Source organism: Petromyzon marinus, chromosome 60 (genome assembly GCF_048934315.1).
Source record: "Petromyzon marinus isolate PM22_M1 ecotype Great Lakes invasive population chromosome 60, UKy_Petmar_22M1.pri1.0, whole genome shotgun sequence".
In the NCBI taxonomy this organism is placed as follows: domain Eukaryota; kingdom Metazoa; phylum Chordata; class Hyperoartia; order Petromyzontiformes; family Petromyzontidae; genus Petromyzon; species Petromyzon marinus.
In genome coordinates, this window is record NC_133726.1 from 5,717,873 (window position 1) to 5,739,986 (window position 22,114).

Consider the following 22,114-nt stretch of genomic DNA (forward strand, 5'->3'; position numbering starts at 1 on the left):
AGTGAATGGTGATGATGAGTACGCGTCAAGCCCCACGAAGTCACTAAACTGGCGCGCCGAGCCCGCGCAGTTGGAGGGTCGCTCTATTGTATGACAATGCCGCCACCTGCTGGGCTAACTGCGACAGTAGAACAGCTCCCACGTGTAGCCTGCAACAGACTGTTAGGGGCAAGTGCTGTTAGCGAGTGAGCGCCTGTGAAGGCCGACACGGCACACGAGGGGGTGGGTGGCCAGCACCACGCCCACGGTCGCCTTTGTCTCCCCAGTGGCGATGTTTACTACACACCGTACCAGGTGGTCATTTTGAGGCTGAGTCGACCTTGGAGTGGCCCAGGACCGGTTCAGATAATCGTCACTGGGTGTTGCTGGCCGTGAGCGGGAATCGAACTTGGGTCACCGGTTACGTAACGCAGCGCCCACGCTAACCGCTGCACCACCGCTCCCCCACACCGCGCGCACGCCCTCGCTCGCTCGCCTCGACCAATCAGAAGAGGCCGCTGCTGCGCTCCCCCCGCCCCCCCCCGTTACCACGGTAACCGTTGCCCTGGTCGCGCGCCGCCGTTGCTAGAGACGCGGCGCTCACGACGAAGATGGCGACGATGGATGAGGAGATGGAGGAGGAGGTGGAGGAGGTGGGCGCGGGGTTCCTTGAGGTGAAATGGACGCGGGGCTTCCCTGCCGACGGCTCCGTGGCCTTCGCGGACGCCGCCACGCTGTGCTACGCGAGCGGCGACTTCATCAAATTCGCTCCCTACCACGGCGCCGGCGGCGTAGACGACGACCCCACGGGGCCCGAGGCAGGGGGCCGCGAGCGTCACCTGCGGTGCCCCGGGGCCGGCGTGGCCGCCCTGGCCGTGAGCGCGCCGCAGGGCCTGCTGGCCTTCGCCGACAGGCCGCGGCCCGACCCCACCGTCCACGTCCTCACGCAGGCGGGCGGGGTTCGCCGGGCGCGGCTGCGCGGCGCGGCTCGCCTCGAGGTGTCGGCGCTGGCGCTGAGCGACGCGGGGCCCTACCTGGCCGCGTGGGCCGCGGCTCCCGACCTCTCGCTCTCGCTGTGGGACTGGCAGCAGGAGAAGCTGCTCTGCCGCTACCAGGCCGAGCAGCGGCGGTGGCCCCACGGGACGCACTTCCTCTCCGTCACGGCCCTGTCATTCTGCCCGGGCGGATGGCAGCAGCTGTGCACGGTCGGTGACGACCACGTGTGCGTGTGGAGCGTGGAGCGCAGCGACTCGGTGTACCGGCTCAGCCCGCGGAGGGCGCGGCTCCCCGCCGACGACGACGACGGCTCTCGCCCCGTCGACTCCGATCCGCCGAGCGAACGCGGCGGCGGCGGTGGCCTCTTCGGGCCGCGGCTGCCGGCCTGGGCCCGTGCCGGCCTGGTGGGGCCCGCGACTCGCGACTTCGTGCCCGAGGCGGAGAGGCGAGCCGCGGCGCGGCCCGTGTCGCACTGCTGGGCGCGCGACGGGGACCGCCTCTTCGTGGGCTGCGCGGGGGGGCAGCTGCTGTGCGTGGAGGCGGACGCGGGCGGCTCGGCGGGCGCCGAGCTTGCGCCGCGGCCGGTGGCGCGCCTGGGGCCGGGCCGCGCCGCCGCGCTGGCCGCGAGCCGGGACGCGGTGTACGCGGGCGGCGCCGACGGGGCCCTGCGCCGCGTCCGCGTGGCCCGCGTGGCCGGCGACGCGAGCGTCGTCGACGAGTGCTGGGCGAGCGAGCGGCCCATCCTCGGCCTGGCCTTCTCGCCCGACCTGCGGGCGCTGGCCATCTCCACGGCCCGCGGCTCCGTGCATGTCTACCGGCCTCCGGAGGCGACCCCCGCGGCGTCCGCCGGGGCGACCCCCGCGGCCGCCGCGGTGTCTGCCGCGGTGGACGCGGGCGGCGCGGCGCCGTTCGCGTGCGCGGCCGTGGCGGCCCCCGACGGCGCCGTGTGCGTCTCCGCGCGAGAGGACGGCGCCGTGCAGCTGTGGGCCGCCGCCTCGGGGCGCCTCCTGGGCGGACTGGCCCTGGGCGAGGCGCCGTGCGCGCTCGCGTGCCCCGCGTCGTCACGCTGCGCCGCGCTGGGCACCGCGTCGGGCCGCCTGTGCGTGGTGGACGCGCGCCGCCCGGAGCGGCCGCGCCTCGTCCTGCGGGAGAGGTTGACGCGGGCGCCGCTCGACGTCCTGCGCTGCGACGAGGCCGGGCGGCTGCTGGTGGCCGCGGCCTCGTCGGAGGGCCGCGCGTTCGTGGTGGACGCGAGGCCGTCGCGCCGCTTCGCCGTGCTCGGCTTCGTGGAGGATGAAGAGGAGGAAGAGGAGGAGGCGACGCGGCGTCGCGTGCTGGACGCCAGCGTCGTGCGGAGCGGGGAGGACGCGCGGCTCCTCCTGCTGCTGGGCCACGAGGGGGCCGCTGGCGGCGACCGTCTGGCGGTGTTCCACCTCCCCGGAGCACTCGGGGGGGACAGCGCGAACCCTCGCGGCGACCTCAGCAAGGAGGCGACGCGGCCGCGGCGCTACGAGCTCGCGTTCCCGGCCACCGCGGCCGCGCTGGGCCGCGACGGCCGCTCGGTCTTCGTCTACTGTGGCCGCTCCCGCCTCGTCAAGGAGTTCGCCATCGCGGAGGGGGCCGAGGGGGGGCTTGGAGAGGCGCGGGAGTCGGTGGGGCACGACCTGCCCGACGCGCGGCTCGTCCTGGCGGCTGGGGGCCGGCGTCTTTACTCGGCCTCCTCCGACGGCGTCGTCCGGGCGAGGGCCGTCGGGGGCTGGCGGCGCGGGGTGGCGCAGGCCGCGTGCCACTGCCCCGCGCTGGGCGGGGTCCGCTCCCTGGGCGTTTCGGCCGACGGGAGGACGGTGGTGACCGCCGGGTGGCGGGACGATGGCGCGCTCGTCTGCCTCGCGTGGAGAGGAGAGCGCGGCGAGGAGGCGGCGCCGGCGCCGGGGAGCCGCGACTGCGCCGAGGAGGACGCTCACCTCGCCTCCGCGGCGGAGCGTGAGCCCCGGCCTGCGTCCCCAGGCGACCGGGCGGCGGGCAAGGAGAAGGCGGACGACGGCAGCGACGAGGCGGCGGCGGAGGAGGAGGAGGCGGAGGCGGAGGAGGAGGAGCGGACGTGGGCGGAGCGGCGCGAGGCCGCGGCGGACGCGCGAGCGCTCGAGGCGCACGCGGAGACGCGCCGCGAGCTCCGCGAACGCGCCGCCGAGCTGCGCCGCGAGCTGCGGGAGCTCGCGGCCGAGAACGAGGCGGCGCCCGAGTGCGAGCGCCTGCCGGCCGCCGACTTCCTGCTGGACGTGGAGGCGATCGGGCGGCTGCGCGAAGACGGGACGCGCGCCGTCGAGGCGCTGCGCGACGCGATCCGGCGCGAGAACGCCGCCAACGCCGAGCGCCGCGATGCCCTCCGACGGCAGTGCTGGGACGCCATGGCCACGAAGGGCCGCTGCCTGCGCGCCTTCCTGTCGGGCGTCGAGGTGTGGAACTTCCCCGTGCCGGAGCGCGGCCCCGACGAGCTGCGGGAGCTGGAGAGGGTGAAGCTCCTGCGGGAGGTGGAGATGGCGGACCGCCGGATCCGCAGGGAGCTTCTGGAAGGGCGCGGCGCCGGCACGGACGGGCGCGGGGGGACGGAGGAAGAGGAGCGGGACGAGGAAGACGGTGGTGACGGCGAGGAGGAGGACGAGGAGGAGGAGGAGGACATCGTGGGCACCCTGAGCGAGGAGCTGGGCGTCAGCTGCCCCTACCTGTACCGCCAGCTGGAGCTGCACTCGCGGGAGCAGCGCGTGAACCAGACGGTGCTGCTCCGGGACGTGGCGCGGCGGCTCCGCGTCGCCTTCAACGCCGACTTCGACTCGGCGCGCCGGCACAAGGAGCAGGAGGCGGCGCGGGCGCGAGACGCCGGGGAGCGCGTCGCCGACCTCCTCGCCGACCTGGCCTCGATCGGCGCCGCCGCCGTCGCGACGCCGACGATGCCGACGCTGAGCCCGAGCCGGGACGAGGAGCCCGAGCGAGCGCTGGCGGTGGACGACGCGGAGGTGACGGCGGAGCGCTTCCTCGCCGACGAGCAGAGGGCCGCCGCGGAGGAGCGCGCGCGGGAGGAGGAGCGGGCGCGGCTCGCGGAGCGAGGGGGGGGCGGCGCCGGCGGCACCCGCTCCCGCGCGCTGCGGGACATGATGGGCGGGGAGCTGGAGGTCAGGCGCGACGGCGCCGCGGCGCTCCGGCCCCTTCCGCAGCCGCCCGCGTTCGCGAGCCGCCCCGAGTCGGAGTGGACCGAGGAGGAGCGGCGGCAGGCGCGCGACTTCGAGAGGGAAAGCCGCGAGGTGGCCGAGGAGCGCGAGCGCCTCCGCAGGGCGCTCGAGGCCGAGGTCGCCAAGACGCGGGCGGCCGTCCTGGACGGCTGCCGGGCCTTCGACGAGTCTCTGGCGCGACTCGCCGAGCGCAGGGCCCGCACGGAGGCCGCGGTGTGCCAGGAGGAGCTGCGCCTCGCCCTGCTGGGCGCCGCGCTGCTGTTCGAGGAGGAGCTGGATACGTACCAGCAGGAGCTGCGCCGGCGCCTGGAGGAGAACGCGGCGGCGCGCGAAGAGAGCGACCGGGAGCTGCGCGAGGCGACGGCGCGCGCCGACGCCCTGCGCGAGTCCTACGACGACCTCTGCGCCGAGGACAAGCTGCTGGAGCGCGCCTTCAAGAGGGACCTCGCCGAGATGGCGCAGGGACCCGCGGCGGACGCCCTCGCCCGCCTCTACAAGCGCCGGCCGCGGGCCCAGAAGCTGCGCGCGCAAACCGACGCGGCGGAGGCCGACGGGGAGGGCGACCGGGACGAGCCGGACCCGGCGACGGAGAACGTCCCCGAGGGCGTGGAGCCGCCGGCGTGGGAGCGCTTCTGCCGGGCGCGGGGCCTCAAGGCGCGCGGCGAGCTGGCACTGCGCCGCAGGGCGCTCGCCGCGGCCGAGGCGGACGCGTTCGCTCGGCGGATCGCCGACGAGCGCGAGGAGCTGCGGGCCGAGGCGGAGCGGCTGGCGGCGGGGCTGGACGAGGCGCGCGAGGAGGCGGCGCGCCAGCAGCTCGACGCGACGCTGCTCGTGCTGCTCAAGCAGGGCCAGGTGGAGGTGGACGACGAGGCACCGGTGCCCGATTACTCGGACGCGCGGCTCGTTCCCCGGGACGCGGTCGAGGCGCTCAACGCGACGATCCGGGCGGCGTGCGAGCGCAAGGTGGCGAGCATGGAGAGCGGCAGGGAGGCGCGCCGCGCCATCGCGCGCCTCCAGTGGGAGTGCCGGAAGCTGTCCCTGCGGGCGGACGAGCTGCGGGAGCTCGCGCGGGACGTCCGGACGGCGCGGGTGTCGCGCGAGCTGCTGGCGAACGCCGGCGGCGGCGGCGGCGAGGACCGCGCCTCGCGCCACGCGGCCGCCGCCGAGAAGAACCTCGCCGCCCGGCTGGAGGCGCGCGAGCGCGAGGAGCGGCGGCTCGAGCGGCGCACCGAGGCGCTGCTCGCCGAGGCGGCGCGGCGCCGGCGTGAGAACGCGTCGCTGGACGCGCGGCTGCCGGGGCTGCGTGCGTCCGTGTCGGAGCGGGGGCGCGCGAGCGAGGCGGCGGCGGCGACGGCGCCGGCGGCGGAGGAGGAGGAGGAGGCGGCGGCGCGGAGGCGTCACGAGCGAGTGGCGCGGGAGAGGCGCGCGGCGGAGGCGGCGCGGGAGCAGGCGCGGGAGATCGCGGCGCTCCGGGTGGAGCTGGAGAGGATGCGCATGAGGTCCTTCCCCGCGCTCGTGCCCGCGGACCGCTGACCGCCCGAGTCGCCCATCGATGCTCGGGTCTAGGACGCAACGTAACGGTTCGGCTAAGATTCTCGTTGTTTATTGTGACCCCCCCCCGTCCCCTGCGGCCACCCGACGCAGCCAAACAAATTAAAGCGTCGCGTGTTATTCAAACGCCGGCTCACTCGCCGGTAAATTGCCGAGCAATTCTCACGGCCCAAGTGTGGCGGCGGTCCGACGTTTCACTCGAAACCACATCGACGTCGTCAGGACAAGGTCCAGGAAGTCAGAATATAAATCCTGCAAGTCAGAGTTAATATTGGCAGCGAACAAAAAAAAACATACGTGTTGAATTAACATCATCACCATGTTCTTGGTTCTTTCGGTAAAGTCACGTGTATATTTGTATTATTTTATTGCTTCCCTTCTACGTGACTTTACCGAAAGAACCAAGAATATGAATCCCTGCAGTCACGAAAGCTTTAAATCAAAAATCATCACCATGGTCATCATCTTTTTGTTCTGCCTAGATGAAGACTTTCTCGATGTATGACCTCGTGGTATTATCTATTTTTGAATGTACTCACACTCATCATCATCATCGTCATCATCCCCTGTTGCATCCGGTTTAGAATTATCTTCACATATCAACACTCTGATTCATTCATACCTTGAGTCAATCTGATTCATCCATCCGTCATTCTGCGTGCAATTCAACAGCTAAAAATCATGCAAAAATCAGCAAGTTATAGCCCCTTTTCAACATTTAAAGAGGGCACGACCCGTCCTATCAGGCTCGACAACCACCTCTTCACCGCCTTCTGAGAGTTGAAATGCAAACGTACATCGAGTCAATACATCGGAGAGTGCGCGACTCCCTTTTTGGACAATGGCGAGAGAGATGGTGGGGATTGCAGAGGCCGTTCCACCATCAATTGCGGTGGACGGGCAACAGTTGCAGACACGGCAGTGGCAGCGAGGGACGGCGGTCAAAGGCGCTGCCAAAGATTGCGTTCTAAATAAATGGCGAATGTGACAAACATCCCCTCTTGAAAAAAAAATGTCCTTGAGACGAATTCGAGGAGGCTTTTGCTCGGAAAAGAATCATTAACCAAACACGTCGGGGTCTCTCTGCTCACATGAGCTTTGGGGTCCCGCTCACCTTCCACTGGCAGTGCTGGAAATTCCACTTTCCCATGGCTGAGGCATTCCCTCTATCCCACAGTCTGTAGAATGACGACGAATGACTTCAAAGTGATGTTACTCAATTTATCCACCACAGGGATGATGGCGATGATGACATCGGTTGACCCCTGACCGTAATTTGAAAAAGCCGCGGTGACATACAGCCGGACTTCTGTTGTTGTTGTTGTTGTTGCTGCCGCTGCTGTTGTTGTTGCTGCTGCTGTTGTTGTTGCTGCTGTTGTTGTTGCTCAGCGGGCGTCGCTATCGAGTGTTCATGCGGTGCAACTGCACCGGGTCCCACGGGGCTGGAGCGGCCCAGGGTGCCGGGCGCCCAAGAGGAACGGGACGTGGGGCCCCATTTCATTCCTTGCACCAGGGCCCTTGCCGACCACACTGCGGCGCTGTTGCATTGTTGTTGCTGTTGCATTGTATTGTTGTTTTATAAGGTCGCACTCATTACGCACACAAAGTGCTTCCCACAAATGAGCCACAATACCTTGCTGATCTTGTCAAGGAGCTATAAACCATCATCACGCGAACTCCGCTCATCCTCGCAGCAGCAGCGGCAGCGGCTTTTGGCTCAGCCATCAAACAATGACGGTGGTCACCGCATTGCACGGGACTTTCAGGTGCGCTTCTGCGGCCGTCTGGAACGCTCTTCCTTCCGATATTAGGAAGCCACTGGGAGCTATGCAGTTTTAAATCTAGATTGAAAACGAATTTCTTTAGAACTGCTTTTTGTGTTTAGTTTGTTGTCCTTCCCCCACACCTCCGATTAGCACGGTTGGCTACGTACGGTGTTGCTGTTGTTGCTGGTGAATTCTGTGCTTGTTTGCTGGGTGGAGGTGGTGGGTGTCTCACCTTGTGTTCACATCGAGTGCCTTAGATTGGCTCTCTGAGCCCTGTAACTTGAGTGTTATACCGAACCCTCTTCTGGAATGATAATAAACATTACTTTACAGTCCCTTTTGCCAATCCACTGCTGAAGTTTGGAGAGCTAAACGGAGTTAAAAAAAAACTCACAAACACTTTGCTGTGAAAAACCCAGCGGCGGGGGATCGCTTGGGGTTCCATCTTCCACGACGAAGCTCATGGTCCACCCGAAATAGCATCCGCCGCAAAAAAAAACCACGGCAGGTGCGGATACCTGATGCACAAGTGGAACATTTTAAAAAAGTCTCCAGCAGTGTGCAACTGTGGTCATCCAGAACTGTCCGTACAAGTGTAGCCGCGCTCTTCCGTGGGCCCAAGCCCCATGATTGACGCATCTGGCTGGTCGTATCAACAGAGCAGCATTGAGTTGTCCACGCCCTAGAGCCCTAGACCGATGGGCTGGCATGAAAGCGAGACGCGTTGATAACTTAATTGTGCTTAGTGTTGCACCTTTAAATACTTTGGTTTTTTTTTAACACCGTCACTGTGAGACTGTCTTCATATAAACCCAACTTAATTAATATGTACAGCTAAAGCCGACTGTAATATGGCATGCGGGGTTAAAAACCATCCGTGGCTATTTCATTGAAAGTGAGTCGGGAGAGAAGGCGAGGGGGCCCACAGTCGGATCTTGCATCCCCCACCCTCCCCCGTTGACATAGATCGTTGCACCCTTGTCTAGTTCTGACCACCTGCATGTGAAACTTGTCGTTGCTCCGCATCTCCATCACCATCAGCCGCCGCACGACAGAAGACGGCTGCCGGATGAGGGCCTCTTCCAACGCCGCGTCGGACGTGAGAATTTGCGTGGCCCGATTGTCACCACGCCGGTCGGTTAGGGTGGGCAATCTTATCTCATCTCATTCCTCTTCATCCCCCATGTCGGGACGTAAGGCTACAGATGGGCTCTCTCTATCCTGTCCAGCCCTCGGCCGCATGCTGTGCCTTCTCCCCACAACAGCTTTCGTCTGACCGAGCTCTCTATATCGGTGACGGTTCTTCGCCGGGCGCGGTTTTTTGACCTCCCCCTGTTTTCACGGCCATTCGTCGCAAGACGTCCAGAGCCGGTCCAGTGACATTCACTTATCCCCAGGACTTGTGCCGTCTTTGGAGGTCTCGTACATATGGTTCTGACATTCAAAGCGCCCAGGTGGATATTGTTTTTTAGGCCCCCAGTTGACTCTCTTTCACACTCCCGACTTCCAATGGCTGGCTTTCATCGGGAGTGATCATACTGCCACTGTCAAAGTGGCAAGGGAGGCAAAAAAATAAATAAAAAACTGTTCGGATATTACTCGCCACCGATGGTAACGCTGGGAATCAAACTCGGGCTCTGTAGCTGGCTCCTCAGCGCAGTTGCGCTAAACCACCGCGCGCCCACCGCCCCATTCCGCGATGTATGAACGAAATTCTTAAAACTCATCAGTTTATTGTACTGGAGCCGACAGGCTGCGCATTGAAATTTCCCAGGATACCTTCCGGGACAGTCCAGTCGTCACGAAAAAACTTCCAAAGTCAACACGCGCCTTCACTTGCACCAACGCCCTGGATCTGTGCAGCTCGTGGGCGACATCCGAAGCTAAATACTTACAGAAAAGCATGCACACACACACACATGCGTACGTGTACAAACATCCTTCATTCTGAGTACCAGCATGGTCGGCACACGCGTATGCGTCGAAGAGTGCCATGGGCATTTAAAAGGCCGGTGGCGCCTAGCCGGTGCGAGTTCAAATTCCCCAACGGAGGCTTCCCCTTGGCTGGACTGCATCGGCAGCCGTGAGTTTTGTTAATTATTGGTAATTCCTTGTCAAGGCCACTCGTTTAAAGCACGGGTGTGGGGACATAAGAAGCGACCGCCGACACCATACACACACACACATATATATATAAAATGCCACACGTAAAGAAGAACGTTTCCAATCAGTGCATATACAGAATTTTTGCCCAAATAAAACAAACCATAAGATTTGAGATTGGGGGGTGCGGGGGGGGGTGGAGGGGGTGGGGGGAGGAGGAAGGGTTGATGGAGGGTGGATGGTGGTGGGAGGAGGGGTGGGCGAACAGGCACACAGGCTTGAACTGGCACCGAGAGACGGAAAGAGGAACACGTGGGTTACGGGACACGTTCAGGTGAAGCAACGTCACGCATTGTGACGTCGACTCAAAGTTGGGGCCCCGGTGCAGGACGCCGTCGCCTAGACGGACGATGGGCGCTGGCTTCACGCGCCGCACGGGGACGTTCACTTGTGGAGATTGAGAGCGATGTAAGCGGGCCGTGTGCCGGGGCGGAGGGACGGAACAGACGAGAGTGTCGCATCGCAAAAAACCACGAGAGATGGCGACGACTGGTGGGGCGGGAAGGGGAGGCCCTCATGCAACAGTGGATAGATCATGGCTTATGATGTGCTCCGAACAATATCCTTCACAGCTCCCCGTGGCTGCTTGCCACCCACGCCGTCAATTTTCAAAGTGCGCAAGTGATGAGGCCCTCCTCCGATGCGGGCCTCGGCGCCAGACTGCCGCGGATTCCTCCGTCGTTCTGAAACGTGAGAGCGCGCGTTGAACTTCTTTCGCGCCGTACCTCGGCCGAGCGCGCTAATCGGAACGTCGCGGGGGGCGTTCGGCCGACCCGATGGCCGGGGGTGACTCCAGGGTCGGAAGCTGAGTCGGCACTGCTCATATCCTCGGTTCCATTCCGGCGGGGGGGGCGGGGGGGTGGGTTTCCCCGCGCTCGGCCGTGAGACGACGACAACGACTTAGGTTTGTGACGCGCCCCCTAAACACAGCGCACGTCTCAGCCGCCCGAGTACGGGCGGCCGGAACCCGGGTCCGAACCCAGGTCCTCGGTGGTGCCGGCTCGGTTCCACTGAGACTGTTGTAGCACCCCGAGCAGCCACGGAGACTTCGACTCCCCGCGTGTGTGTGTGTGTCTGTGCGCGTGTGTGTGTGCCCGCGCGTGCGTGTGTCCGCGCGCGTGTGTCCGCGTGTGTGTGTGTCCGTGCGTGCGTGTAGGCCTTCATAGGTGCTCGCTAACAGCACTTGCCCCTACAGTCTGTTAAGGCTATATGGGGGATCTTTGTCTTTATCTTTGTGCGTGCGTGTGTCCGCGCTCGTGTGTGTCCGTGCGTGCGTGTGTCCGCGCGTGTGTGTCCGCGCATGTGTGTGTGTCCGTGCGTGTGTCCGCGCGTGTGTGTGTGTCCGTGCGTGTGTCCCCCCGTGCGTCCTCTTGTTTAATAGTTGAGGCGGTTGGCCAGGGACGTCCCGGCGAGGCTCTCGGCGTAGGAGGCGTCCAGCTCGGCGCGCTGCTCCTCGCTGAAGTAGTTCTTCCAGTCGCCCACCTCCCCTGTGCGCCCGCACACAACCCGGCCATTGAGAGCCGCCCGCGGGGCGAGAGGCGACGAGGGGGGGTGAGCGGGGGTTGATGGGGGGGCGGGGTGAAGTAATTATAACAATCGTATCTTATCTTAAGAATGAACAACGGTATGGTACGTATGAACGTGATCGTGAAGAGGTGTAATTAAATAGACGAGAGGAAGCAATGGGGGGGGGGGGAATCTGTGATGATGACTTATTTACCTAGAAAGATGATGGGGTTTTTTTTCCTGCATTGTGATATTCGCCCCAGCACCAAAAACATTAAAATGACATCGTTCGTTTTTAGGCGATGTAAGAGAGCTGGGAAACCCCGGAGCAAACCCATGCAGAGCGGGGAGAGAGATACTATACGAACGTCAAGTGAGAGAGTTTACAAATATCAATTGAGAGAGAAAATACGAACGTCAAGTGATAGAGAATATACGAATATCAAGTTAGAGAGAAAATACGAACGTCAAGTGAGAGAAAATATACGAATGTCAAGTGAGAGAGAATATACGAATGTCAAGTGAGAGAGAATATACGAATGTCAAGTGAGAGAGAATATACGAATGTCAAGTGAGAGAGAATTTACAAATGTCAAGTGAGAGAGAATATACGAATGTCAAGTGAGAGTGAATTTACGAATATCAAGTGAGAGTGAATTTACGAACGGCACGTGAGAGGAGGTGGCCGAGTCACCCACCGAAGCGAGGCCATTCTCGCCGTGAGTGTTGCCACTGTGCCACCCTGCACGCGGAAGTCGGGAAGGGGGGGGGCGGGATGCAGGCGCCCACCTTTGCGGAACACCACCTTGCCGAATTTGAGATTATCAGCCTCGGCCTTGGCCTTCATGGCGCTGAACGTGCCGTTGTCGGCCACGTCGGAGATCTGCTCCCCGGACAGACCCAGCCCCAGGAAGGTGGACATCTTCTGAAGCTCCCCCGGCAGGTCCTGGACACAAAGACGAAGATCAACCGTGTAGCCTTAACCAGACCGTCGGGGCAAGTGCTGTTAGCGAGTAGCGCCTACGAAGGCCGGCACGGCGCGCGACGTGCCCGCTACCTTTTTTGGTTTCCCCAGCGGCGATGTTTACACATCGCACCCAGGTACTCATTTGGGACTGAGTCGACCAAGGGAACGCCCAGGCCAGGTTCAAATAATCGTCACCGGTGGTGGCCGTGAACGCGAATCCAACTCAGGTCTCTAGGGTTCGTAGGTCAGCGCGCTAACCGCTACGCCACCACTCCCACCTGCTACGCTACCGCTCCTGTATACGCGCACACACCGCACACGCACAGTTTCTGTCCACCGAATTTCCTTTTAAGTGGATTCGCCGCGACCCCACACTCTGGTCGCACCACTCGGAATCTGGCTGTCGCCTGATGAAGCTGGTTGTAATTACTGGCGAAACGTCGTACTCAGATTGTAAATGTTGTGGCTGGGCTCTTCAACGCACACGTGTTGCTGCACTAGTGACGAATTGGCCACGTTCTGTTTACGTGACAACCCTTACTAGTTGGCTGTGTCGGGTGGTGGTGGGTTTTAACAAACATATATTTACGCGATCTAACCCCAAAAAAACCTCTATTGTGGGTGATATTGGTCGCAAAAGCCTACCACGTGTTAAACATTAAAATTATTATCAACGTGAACTCAGCGTTCGCATGCGCGCGAGGTCACGGAGCGACGGTGGGGTCATGCGGGGTCGTGTGGGGTCGTAGGGAAGGCGGGGTCACTCACCGCCTTTAGCTCCTCGTAGGTGAGCACCAGAACGTTGTCGGCCTCCCAGTGATTGCTCCACTGCTTGATGTAGTCAAGGTAAACACCCCACGGGACTGCAGCGACGAAGGACGGGACGGGGGGGGGGGTGAAGTTAAAGTGGGCGCCACGGTGGCTATGAGATGTTAACTACCTCGCTTGGTTTACCGGAGGTCGTGGATTCGATCCCGACCCTGACGCCTACTACTGTATATTTGGGGTTTGCGTGTCTCTCTCTGTCCCCGTGGATTTTTCTCCTGTTCTTCCGATTTTCCCCTCCACATTTACAATCGACATCACGCGTTTAGAGTATTTGGCTGCTGTGCATTTCCACGTGATAGACCACTTCCTTCAGGTATAATTTGTAAAACCCACTGGGCTATTAGCTCTTGTTCAGAAGCGACCTGGCCACACATCGAAGTGGCTTATATCATCATTATCAGTGGGAATTTATAGTTGCAGTTAAATACCGTAAAGTAAACACATCTTTTTAAATTTTACTGGGTAAGGCCTACTGAGGAATATAGTTCTTCTTCAGAAGTGACCTGGCCACAAATGATAGCTGAACGAATTGGCTGATCACGTGGCAATGTATTGCAGTCAGAAATACTCTACATGTGGAGGGGAATTCCAGAAGAGGGCCCAGAGAGAAATCCACGCGACCACCACGGAAAAAAGAGAGAGGAGAGCACGCAGACTCCAAATACACAACAAGCATGGTCAGGGTCCGGGATGGAACCCAGGAGTTTGTGGGAGGCAGGCGAGTGAGGTAGCCTCCTGCCATCGCCCCCCCCCCAGCCTGAGCGGCATTGACCCTAAAGCCATCGCGTGCTGCCAGAGAAACTTTCGATGAAACGAGAACTTCAACGGCGAGGTGGGTGACGGGGCGGGATAAAAACAAAGATCCCCCGTGTAGCCTTAACAGACTGTGGGAGCAAGTGCTGTTAGCGAGTAGCACCTGTGAAGGCCGGCACGGCACACGAGGGGGTGGGTGGACAACACCACGCCCGGCCGCCTTTGTCTCCCCAGTAGCGATGTTTTACACACCGCACCAGGTACTAATTTGAGGCTGAGTCGACCTAGTGGAGGCCCAGGACCGGTTCAGATAATCGTCACCGGGTGTTGGCCGTGAGCGGGAATCGAACTCGGGTCGCCGGGTTTGTAGCGCAGCGTGGCGCTAACCTGGGATACGCGGGGGGGAGACACGCGGGGGGTAGGGGAGAGACGCGGGGGGAGAGGAGACACGTGGGGGAGACATGCGGGGGGAGAGGAGACATGCGTACCGTCTCCCTCCATGAACATGCTGTAGAATTTGTCCCAGGAGTCGACGCCGGGCAGGCTCGGGTTGTTGTTGTAGAAGTGGTAGAAGGACACCGCTGTGTCCTTCGGCTCTCGGAAGACGAGCACCACCTGGACCACGCAGGGCGGCAGTCGGCCAAGCCGATGGATCAGACGGCAGTCGGACAAGCCGATGGATCAGACGGCAGTCGGACAAGCCGATGGATCAGACGGCAGTCGGACAAGCCGATGGATCAGACGGCAGTCGGACAAGCCGATGGATCAGACGGCAGTCGGACAAGCCGATGGATCAGACGGCAGTCGGACAAGCCGATGGATCAGACGGCAGTCGGACAAGCCGATGGATCAGACGGCAGTCGGACAAGCCGATGGATCAGACGGCAGTCGGACAAGCCGATGGATCAGACGGCAGTCGGACAAGCCGATGGATCAGACGGCAGTCGGACAAGCCGATGGATCAGTGCACGTCCCACCGCAAATACAACGACGTTGGCCCAAGTCGTCTGTGCCCGGACAAAGCCCAACCACCTCGCGAGGGTTGCTATCAACCTCGCGAATCCTCGCCGCGGCCTCCGCCTCTCACCTTGCACTTGTTGGCGAAGAAGGAGGAGGGGACGCGGTCCCTGGGCATGTGCGAGGCGATGACTCGCGGCGAGGGGAAGGCGCTCATGCCCTGTACGCAGCGCGCGAGATGGAGGTACGCGCACACACAAAGACAAAGATCCCCCGTGTAGCCTTAACAGACTGTGGGGGGCAAGTGCTGTTAGCGAGCACCTATGAAGGCTGGCACGGCACACGAGGGGGTGGGTGACCAACACCACGCCCGGCCGCCTTTGTCTCCCTAGTGGCGATGTTTCCACATCGCACCAGGTACTCGTTTGAGGCTGAGTCGACCTAGAGGAAGCCCAGAACTGGATCAGATAATCGTCCCCGGTGTTGGCTGTGACCGTCAGCGGGATTCGAACTCGGGCCGCCGGGTTCGTAACGCAGCGTAGCGCTAACGTCGGCGCCACCGCTCCCCATACACAAGAACATCAAAAGCGTCAAAAACAACCGTGGTCGATTTTGATGTTTTGTTTGAGTCGAATGACCGGCCCCTGTCACTCAGAACCCAGCCTGAGCAGTGTGGCGTGGTGCTGAAAGACCAAGAACCCATGCAAGCTGGTCCATGGTGGATCGATTCATGTCGGGGTGTGTGTGAGCGGTGGTCTGTGGCTCTCTGTGTCTCTGTGTGTGGCTCTCTGTGTGTGGCTCTGTGTGTCTCTGTGTGTGGCTCTCTGTGTTTCTGTGTGTGGCTCTCTGTGTCTCTGTGTGTGACTCTCTGTGTCTCTGTGTGTGGCTCTCTGTGTGGCTCTCTGTGTCTCTGTGTGTGCCTCTCTGTGTTTCTGTGTGTGGCTCTCTGTGTGTGGCTCTCTGTGTCTCTGTGTGTGGCTCTCTGTGTCTCTGTGTGGCTTTCTGTGTCTCTGTGTGTGGCTCTCTGTGTCTCTGTGTGTGGCTCTCTGTGTCTCTGTGTGTGGTTCTCTGTGTTTCTGTGTGTGGCTCTCTGTGTCTCTGTGTGTGGCTCTCTGTGTCTCTGTGTGTGGCTCTCTGTGTCTCTGTGTGTGGCTCTCTGTGTGTGGCTCTCTGTGTGTGGCTCTCTGTGTCTCTGTGTGTGGCTCTCTGTGTCTCTGTGTGGCTTTCTGTGTCTCTGTGTGTGGCTCTCTGTGTCTCTGTGTGTGGCTCTCTGTATGTGGCTCTCTGTGTCTCTGTGTGTTACTCTCTGTGTCTCTGTGTGTGGCTCTCTGTGTGGCTCTCTATGTCTCTATGTGTGGCTCTCTGTGTTTGTGTGTGGCTCTCTGTGTGTGGCTCTCTATGTCTCTGTGTTGCTCTCTGTGTGTGGCTCTCTGTGTCTCTGTGTGTGGCTCTCTGTATCTGTGTGGCTCTCTGTGTCTCTGTTTGGCTCTCTGTGTCTCTGTGTGTGGGGGGGGGGGCGTGTAGGAGCACCTCCAGCTTTGACGGGGGCCCGAACTCAATCAAGGGGATGTGTGCTTGGTGGCTCGTTGGGTCCTTGTCCAGCTCAGGGTGAGCCAGCTTGACCATATGCATGAGGAGCCGCACAACCCAGTTGCAGCCTGGAGTCAGAGACAAGGCGAATATCCCACGTGTAGCCTTAACAGACTGTTGGGGCAAGTGCTGTTAGCGAGTAACACCTATGAAGGCCGGCACGGCACACGATGGGATGGGTGGCCAGCACAAATACACAGATCCCCTGTATAGCCTTAACGGATTATCGGGGCAAGTGCTGTTAGCGAGTAACGCCTATGAAGGCCGGCACTGTGGCACACGAGGGGGTAGTTGGCCAGCAACCACGCCCGGCCGCTTTTGTATCCCTAGTGGGGATGTTTGAACTCCGCACCAGGTACTCATTTGAGGCTGAGTCGACCTAAGGTAGGCCCAGGAACGGTTCATGTATCTGTTGCTGGCGTCGGCCTTGAGCGGGAATCGATCTCGGAACCCACTGCATGACCGTATTCAAAAAAGACGAAGACGCCCCTTATATAGGAATAGGTTTGACCCTTTCTGTCAAATAAAACAGGTGGTGTTAAGATGTTGAAACACCAAACTTAAACCTCTTGCAAGGAATCCTGTCTGCATTAGCCACATATACTTGTGGTGAACATGCAGACAAAAACAATCCATGCCCTGGTAGTATATGATGACGCTTTGTCCTTGAAACCGATTGGTCCACACCAGAGACGGCTCTCTTTAGAGCCAAGTCTCACGAACAGCGCGAGACCAGAGGACGACGCCACAAGGCGACCAGCACAAAGACAATGCCACTATCAGGACATTGAGAACTCGGGGTCCAGCAGCCACATCACGGGACCTCCCTCTTGCCAGTGTCAAAATACAAGAATGGGTTTGACCCTTTCTGGCAAATAAAACAATTGTGTTCAGATGTTAAAACACCAAGCTGAAGCCTGTTGCAAGGAATCGTGTCTGCCTTAGCCACACTTACTTTGTGGTGAACATGAAAAACTAAACAAACAAAAGCATGCCACGAGGGTAAAAAACCTATTCTCATATTTTCTCTGCTGGCAAGGGAGGGGCCCGTGACGCCCCCCAAGAGTCTGGACGGACTCGAGAGGCGCAGTGCTGTTAGGGGCCATCCATTTAGTACCTACGCATGGAGAGGGGAAGGGGGGGGGGGTTAACCCAAATGCGTACGCTTGTGTATGGGGGGTCTACTGACAATGTGTGTACGTATAGGAAACGGGAGGGGGGGGGAGGTGAAGCCTCGATAATAATGTGTCTACATTAGGCCTTTAAATGAGCTAGATAGTCCGACGGTGGACTATCCGTTTGCTGAAACACGTTGATATTATTAATCTTGATTTGAAGCTTTCGTGACTGCACGAGTCCAAACTCTTTGGTTCTTTCGGTAAAGTCACGTGGGTAGAAAAATAAAATAAATCACGACGTTTCGGTCGCAACACAAGCGGTCGTCCTCTGGCAGAAAAAAATATCCAGCAGTGGAACAGCTGAACCAGGAAGCTGTTGGAACTGCTGATCCAGGAAGAAACAGCTGTTCCACTGCTGTTTCTTCCTGGTTCAGCTGTTGGAACTGCTTAGCCAGGAAGAAACAGCTGTTCAACTGCTGTTTCTTCCTGGTTCAGCTGTTGGAACGGCTGGATTATTTTTTCTGCCTGAGGACGACCGCTTGTGTTTGCGACCGAAACGTCGTGATTTATTTTATTTTTCTACCCACGTGACTTTACCGAAAGAACCAAAGAGTACGTTGTATTTATACTGGAAGAGGAATCCGATGAGCTATAAAGCTCTTTGTCACAAAAGACCAGTTGGGGGCACTGGGTCAGAACGTCACAACAACAAACAGTACCCAAAAACACGAGAGCAGTATATGAAAGGTAATCAAATGACTTACAAAAAATATACACAAATCAAATTCAACAATTTATACATTTTTTTTATCTTACCAGGTTCAAAATAATAATTTTTAAAAATGCGACGAAAAAAACAAACCAAACAAAAACCCTCCCACACCTCCTGCCGTCTCGACAAACTGCGACATGGCATTTGTCCATCACCCCGCACGGCCGCCTTTGTCTTACCCACAACCACCACCCTGTGAGGGTTGTGCGGATGTCCCGTGAGGCTCACCACACTTGGGGTAGCTGAGCAGCAAGATGTCGTCGGGTCGAGCCTGGAAATCGGGCAGCCTTCTCAGGGTGTCCGCGTGCACCAAGGCACGTGGCACCTTGAGGCCGTCCATGACCACGAGTCGCTCCTCTCTTGGGATCTTGGCCACCTCGGCCATGAACTCGTTCAGCTGCTCCGTGGTGGATTTATTCATGTCGCCGCGTGTGTATGACTTGTGTGTGAGCGGTGATTTCTCTGTGTGTGTGACTGTGTGAGTGGTGGTCTGTGTGTGTGTGTGAGACTGTGGCTCTCTGTGTTTGTGTCTGTGTGTGACTCTCTGTCTCTTTATGCCTGGGGCACTGTGTGTGTGTGGTGTGCGCGTGTATTTCGGTCTGACCGTGTGTGTGTGATATGTATGTAACTAACCTATGGAGAACGCACGTGTCATGTAAAGTTGCTACGTGTGATCGTTGCCGCGTGTGTGATCACAATGCACTCTAGTCGAGTGAAGAGGGAGACGGGCAGCAAGTCATCCAACTCGCACAGATAACAGAGTGAGGCTTCGGTCGTAAGGGATGTGAGCAATTATGCGTGGGGGGAGTGATGTTTGTAGGGGCTGGGCGGACATGTGGGTGGTTTGTGTGAGTGTAGGGGTGGGGGGTATAGCGCTACGCTGCGCTAAGAACCCGGCGACCCGCGTTCGATTCACGCTCACGGCCAACACCACCAGTGACGATTATCTGAACCGGTCCTGGGCCTCCCCTAGGTTGACTCAGCCTCAAATGATTACCCTGTGCGGTCTGTAAACATCGCCACTGGGGAGAGAAAGGCGGCCGGGCGTGGTGCTGGCCACCCACCCCCTCGTGTGCCGTGCCGGCCTTCATAGGTGCTCGCTAACAGCACTTGCCCCAACAGTCTGTTAAGGCTACACGGGGGATCTTTGTCTTTGGTAGTGTAGCGGGTAACACTGCGCTCCGAATCCGGCGACCCGAGTTCGATTCCCACTCACGGCCACCAACACCCAGTGAAAGCGAATATCTGAACCGGTCCTGGGCGTCGCCTAGGTCTATTCAGCCTAAAACGAGTACCTGGTGCGGTGTGTAACCATCGCAACTGGGGAGACAAAGGCGGCCGGGCGTGGTGTGCCGTGCCGGCCTTTATAGGTGCTACATACGAAGGCACTTTCGCCAAGTCTAAGGCGATAGGGGGAGACTGTGGAGTGTAGTGTGTGGAGTGTAGTGTGTGTGTAGTGTGTATGTGGTGTGTGTCGTGTGTAGTGTGTGTATGTGGTGTGTGTCGTGTGTAGTGTGTGTATGTGGTGTGTGTCGTGTGTGTGGTGTGTGTGTGTATTGTGTGTGTAGTGTGTGTGGTGTGTATAGTGTGTGTGTATTGTGTGTGTAGTGTGTGTGGTGTGTGTAGTGTGTGTGTATTGTGTGTGTGTATTGTGTGTATTGTGTGTGAGTGTGTGTGTAGTGTGTGTGTATATGGTGTGTGTGGTGTGTATGTGGTGTGTGTCGTGTGTGGTGTGTGTGTGTATTGTGTGTGTGTGTAGTGTGTGTATATTGTGTGTAGTGTGTGTGTATTGTGTGTATTGTGTGTGTGTGTATTGTGTGTGAGTGTGTGTGTAGTGTGTGTGTATGTGGTGTGTGTCGTGTGTGTGGTGTGTATGTGGTGTGTCGTGTGTGGTGTGTGTGTATTGTGTGTGTGGTGTGTATATTGTGTGTAGTGTGTATGTGGTGTGTGTCGTGTGTAGTGTGTGTGGTGTGTGTAGTGTGTGTGTATTGTGTGTGTATTGTGTGTGTGTGTATTGTGTGTGAGTGTGTGTGTAGTGTGTGTGTATGTGGTGTGTGTCGTGTGTGTGGTGTGTATATTGTGTGTGTAGTGTGTGTGGTGTGTGTAGTGTGTGTGTGTATTGTGTGTGTGTGTGTAGTGTGTGTGTGGTGTGTGTAGTGTGTGTGTAGTGTGTGTGTGGTGTGTGTAGTGTGTGTGTATTGTGTGTGTAGTGTGTGTGTGGTGTGTGTAGTGTGTGTGTGGTGTGTGTGTGTATTGTGTGTGTGTGGTGTGTGTGTAGTGTGTGTGTATTGTGTGTGGTGTGTGTGTGTAATGTGAGTATGTGTGTACAGTGTGTGTGGTGTGTGTAGTGTTTGTACAGTGTGTGCGTGTCTATGCGTCTAGGTCGCTCGCACGCGACCCATTCGCACGCGACTCCACGCGACCTCCCCCTCGCACGCGACTCCAAGCGACCTCCCCCTCGCACGCGACGCCACGCGACCTCCCCCTCGCACGTGACCTCCCCCTCGCACGCGACTCCACGTGACCTCCCCTTCGCACGCGACCCCTTCGCACGCGACTCCACGTGACCTCCCCTTCGCACGCGACTCCACGTGACCTCCCCTTCCCACGTGACCTCCCCCTCGCACGCGACTCCACGTGACCTCCCCCTCGCACGCGACTCCACGCGACCTGTCCCTCGCACGCGACTCCACGTGACCTCCCCTCGCACGCGACTCCACGTGACCTGTCCCTCGCACGCGACTCCACGTGACCTCCCCTTCGCACGCAACTCCACGTGACATCCCCTTCGCACGCGATTCCACGTGACCTCCCCTTCCCACGTGACCTCCCCCTCGCACGCGACTCCACGTGACCTCCCCTTCCCACGTGACCTCCCCCTCGCACGCGACTCCACGTGACCTCCTCTTCCCACGTGACCTCCCCCTCGCACGCGACTCCACGTGACCTCCCCCTCGCACGCGACTCCACGTGATCTCCCCCTCGCACGTGACCTCCCCCTCGCACGCGACTCCACGTGACCTCCCCTTCCCACGTGACCTCCCCCTCGCACGCGACTCCACGTGACCTCCCCTTCCCACGTGACCTCCCCCTCGCACGCGACTCCACGTGACCTCCCCTTCCCACGTGACCTCCCCCTCGCACGCGACTCCACGTGACCTCCCCTTCCCACGTGACCTCCCCCTCGCACGCGACTCCACGTGACCTCCTCTTCCCACGTGACCTCCCCCTCGCACGCGACTCCACGTGACCTCCTCTTCCCACGTGACCTCCCCCTCGCACGCGCCTCCACGTGACCTCCCCTTCCCACGTGACCTCCCCCTCGCACGCGACTTCACGTGACCTCCCCCTCGCACGCGACTCCACGTGACCCCACGCTGGCAACGATTCCTCAACTTAAGCCGTCAGCGTAATGACCGCACGTCCGGCCCCTGCGTCTCCTTCTTCACCTTCATCCTTAGCGGCGTGTCGGTCAATGCCCAGCCATACGCTTGACGATACTTCACCACGACGCCCGCTGTGGGTCGGGAGAGATGGGAGGGGGTTTGTCCGTGGCGGGGGGTGGGGGGAGAGCCCCGCACGATCGCCACTGATGTGAGCCGTGGCCGGGTTCACGCGCAAAGCGCGGGTCCAAACACAATGATGCACAACCACTGCACCACCGCTCCCCCCTCCCATAGTGTCTGGTTAGCTGGTGAGTGAGGGGTAGTGCGAGTGTCTGGTTAGCTGGTGGGTTAGGGGGAGAGTGCTAGGTTAGGTATCTCTGCTCCTCCTCCCCTGTTGCGACTCAGCTCCGTGCCCGGCCGCTTTGGGTCCGGATTTTCGCTTCTGGCTCTTCACGGAGTCTCGTGGCCGCGGAGTTCGTGAGCCGGGATACGCGGGGCACAATGAGCTGCAGTGATATCCTTAGGTCATGGCGATTATGGAAATTTCACGCGATT

At 60.0% G+C, this 22,114-nt stretch overlaps 2 protein-coding genes across 2 annotated transcripts; one reads left to right on the plus strand and one right to left on the minus strand.

Moving 5' to 3' along the window:
• Positions 1–227: 227 nt before the first annotated feature.
• CFAP43 (cilia and flagella associated protein 43) lies at positions 228–7,854 on the plus strand. The gene has a single exon (XM_076053296.1). The coding sequence runs from the start codon at positions 591–593 to the stop codon at positions 5,733–5,735; it is 5,145 nt and encodes a 1,714-aa protein (XP_075909411.1). The 5' UTR covers positions 228–590; the 3' UTR covers positions 5,736–7,854.
• A 1,378-nt stretch (positions 7,855–9,232) lies between these two features.
• On the minus strand, positions 9,233–18,952 carry LOC116955487 (sulfotransferase 6B1). The gene is made up of 7 exons (XM_032976600.2): positions 18,402–18,952; positions 16,224–16,351; positions 14,824–14,913; positions 14,225–14,351; positions 12,924–13,018; positions 11,978–12,134; positions 9,233–11,169 (listed from the first exon to the last, which is right to left on the minus strand). The coding sequence occupies exons 1-7, from the start codon at positions 18,592–18,594 to the stop codon at positions 11,057–11,059; spliced, it is 903 nt and encodes a 300-aa protein (XP_032832491.1). The 5' UTR covers positions 18,595–18,952; the 3' UTR covers positions 9,233–11,056.
• Positions 18,953–22,114: the final 3,162 nt, after the last annotated feature.